At 63.7% G+C, this 3027-nt stretch overlaps 1 protein-coding gene across 1 annotated transcript in view; it reads left to right on the top strand.

Annotated features, from left to right (window-relative positions):
* The first annotated feature begins 743 nt into the window (after positions 1-743).
* LOC104916297 (nectin-4) overlaps positions 744-3027 on the top strand; it is a 9975-nt gene continuing 7691 nt past the window's right edge. Inside the window, exons 1-2 of the mRNA XM_019611272.1 lie at positions 744-1255; positions 2344-3015. Of these exons, the coding sequence (XP_019466817.1) occupies positions 826-1255; positions 2344-3015 (1102 nt within the window). The 5' untranslated portion in view covers positions 744-825. The remainder of the gene's footprint in view (positions 1256-2343; positions 3016-3027) is intronic.

Genomic DNA, 3027 nt, shown 5'->3' with positions numbered 1-3027 from the left:
TGATGGGGCGGTGGGTCATGGGGCAGTGGTGGGTGTGGGGTGACGGGGTGGTGGGCAATGGGATCGTGATGGGAATGGGGTGATGGGATGGTGGGTGATGGGGTAATGATGGGGTGTTGGAGTGATGGGGCCGTGGGTGATGGGGTTGTGATGGGATTGGGGTGATGGTGGGTGTGGGGTGATGGGATGGTGGGCAATAGGATCATGATAGGAATGGGGTCGTGGGATGGTGGGTTGGGGTTATGGGCAATGGGATCGTGATGGGAATGGGGTGATGGGGTGGTGGGTGATGGGGTTGTGAGGGATGTGGAATGATTGGGCAATGGGGTCGTGATGGGAAATGGGGTGATGGGATGGTGGGTGTGGGGTGATGGGGTGGTGGGTGATGGAGTGGTGGGCAGTGGGGTCATGATGGGAATGGAGTGATGGGGTGGTGGGTGATGGGGTTGTGAGGGATGTGGGTTGATGGGGTGATGGCCAATGGGGTCGTGGGATTGCGGGTGTGGGGTTATGGGCAATGGGATCGTGATGGGAATGGGGTGGTGGGTGATGGGGCTGTGGTGGATGTGGGGTGATAGGATGATGGGCAGAGGAGTGAGGGAGTGGTGGACGATGGGGTTATGATGGGAAATGAGGTCATAGGATGGTGGGTGTGGGGTGATGGGCAGTGGGGTCATGATCTGTGATGGAGTGATGGGCAGTGATGGGGTGGTGGGTGTGGGGTGATGGGATGATGGGGTAGTGATGGGAACGGGATCGTGGGTTGGTGAGTAGTGGGATATTGAGTGCGGGCTGATGGGGAGGTGTGGAATGGGATCATGACGAATGCGGGGTCATGGGATGATGGAAAAATGGGCAGGGGGACGTGGGGCGACGATGGGATGTTGGGCAGCGCGGCGATGGGCACGGAGTGATGGATGTTGGGTGACGGCCGTGGGGTCACGGTGGTGGTGGGCACTGCAGTGCCGCCGCTGGCCCATCCTGAACCCGGGACCGGCGCTGGAGGAGGGGCAGGGCCGGACGCTGGCGGCCTCGTGCACAGCGGAGGGCAACCCGGTGCCCACGGTGCACTGGGAGACGGAGGTGCGCGGCGCCAACACCACGCGGCAGTCCCAGCACGACCACTCGGCCTCCGTCACCAGCGAGTTCTTCGTGGTGCCGGGGCGCAGCATGAATGGGAAGAGCCTGACCTGCGTGGTGGCACATCCGGGGCTGCGCCACGAGAAGAGGATCACCCACCAGCTGAGCGTCGCCTGTGCGGCACGGGGGACGCCGGGATGTGGGGGCACCGGGGGTCTGTGGGGGGACGTTGGGGACATTGGGACCTTGGGGGATGTGGAGGGTGATGGGGGGAGTGAGGGCACTGGGGACGTGGGGACGCTGGGGGACCGTGGAGGGATGTTGGGGACATTGGGACTGTGCAGGGAGTGGAGGGTGTTGGGGGGAGTGGAGGACATTGAGGATGTGGGGACATGGGGGGACTGGGGAAATGGAGACATGGGGGGCAGTGGGGAACCGTGGGGGATGCTGGGGACCCTGGGACCGTGGGGGGACATGGAGGGCATTGGGGGCATGGGAATATGGAGGGCACTGGGGACCGTGGGGGGACACTGGGGACACTGAGACCATGGGAGGACGTAGAGGGCATTGGGGATGTGGGGACATGGAGGGACTGGGGACATGGGGACATGAGGGGGCACAGAGGGACCATGGAGGAAGTTGAGGACAAGGGGACCATGGGGGACCTGGAGGGCATTGGGGGACACAGGGACATGAGGGGTGCTGGGGTACCATGGGGAATGCTGGGGACAAAGGGACTATGGGGGGCATGGAGGGCACTGGGGGGAGTGGGGGGCAGTGGGGACATGGAGATGTGGAGAGCATTGGGGACATGGGGACATGGAGAATGTGGGAGTTGCTGGGGGACACTGAGGGCATGGAGATGTTGGAGACAAGGAGATACGGGAGCATGGAGGGCACTGGGGACATGGGTGTTGTTGAGGAACACATGGGCATGAGGAATGTTGGGGGCATGGAAGACATTGGGGACATGGGGACATTGGGCTGTGGAGATGTGGGGACATTAGGGGCATGGCGACACTGAGGGAGCAGTTGAGGGGCATAGTGGGCATGGGAGATTTGGGGGACGCTGGGGACATGGGTGTTGTTGAGGGACACGTAGGGCACGGGGGAAATGGGAGACATGGGGGGCAATGGGGACGTTGGGGATGGAGAAGCCTTGGGGGACCCTGGGGATGTGGGTCACATGGGGCTGGGGGACGCGTGTCAGGCAGTGTCACCTCATCCCGCCCGTCCCCTGACGTCCCCATGCTGTCCCCGCAGACCTGTCTGATGTGTCGGTACTGGGGCACACAGAGGAGTGGGCGGAGGGCATGGAGGGGGCTGCGCTCACCTGCCTGGGGGACGGCAACCCCCCACCCACCTACAACTGGACACGGTGTGGCTCTGTCCCCATCCCCACCCCTGTCCCCATCCCCGTCCCCTTCCCACTGCATCTCCTGTGCACCCCAGCGGCCCCACTGTGTCCCGTTCCCATATTCCTGCTGTGTCCTTTCTTTGTTCCATTTTCCCCATCCCTGTCCCCTCGTTGTCCCCATGCCCCCTGCCCCCGTCCACAGCCCCATGCTGTTTCCATGTCCTCGTGTCCCTGTCCCTGTCACATCCCCTTGCTGTGCCCACATCCCCACGTCTGTGTCAACGTCCTCCCGTCCACATCCCCTTGTCCCCCATCTCTAATGTCCTCCAGTTGTCCCCACATCCCGTCGCTGCGCCCATGTCCTCTGTCCCCATCCACGTCCCCCATCCCCGTCACGTCCCCTCATCTGCGTCCCCGTCCCCTATCCGCGTCCCCATCACTTCCTCTCGCTGTCTCCGCGTCCCCTTGTCCGTGTCAGCGTCCCCCCATCCACGTCCCCGTCGTGTCCCACTGCCGTCCCCACTCCCCCTTCCCATCCCCTCCCAACCCTCCACGTCCCACCCGGCCGTGCCGGCGCGGTGCCGGTGCCA

Source organism: Meleagris gallopavo, unplaced genomic scaffold (assembly GCF_000146605.3).
Source record: "Meleagris gallopavo isolate NT-WF06-2002-E0010 breed Aviagen turkey brand Nicholas breeding stock unplaced genomic scaffold, Turkey_5.1 ChrUn_random_7180001881244, whole genome shotgun sequence".
Lineage (NCBI taxonomy): Eukaryota > Metazoa > Chordata > Aves > Galliformes > Phasianidae > Meleagris > Meleagris gallopavo.
The sequence above is the reverse complement of the archived record's forward strand: the minus strand, read 5'-3'. Positions and strand labels throughout refer to the sequence as shown.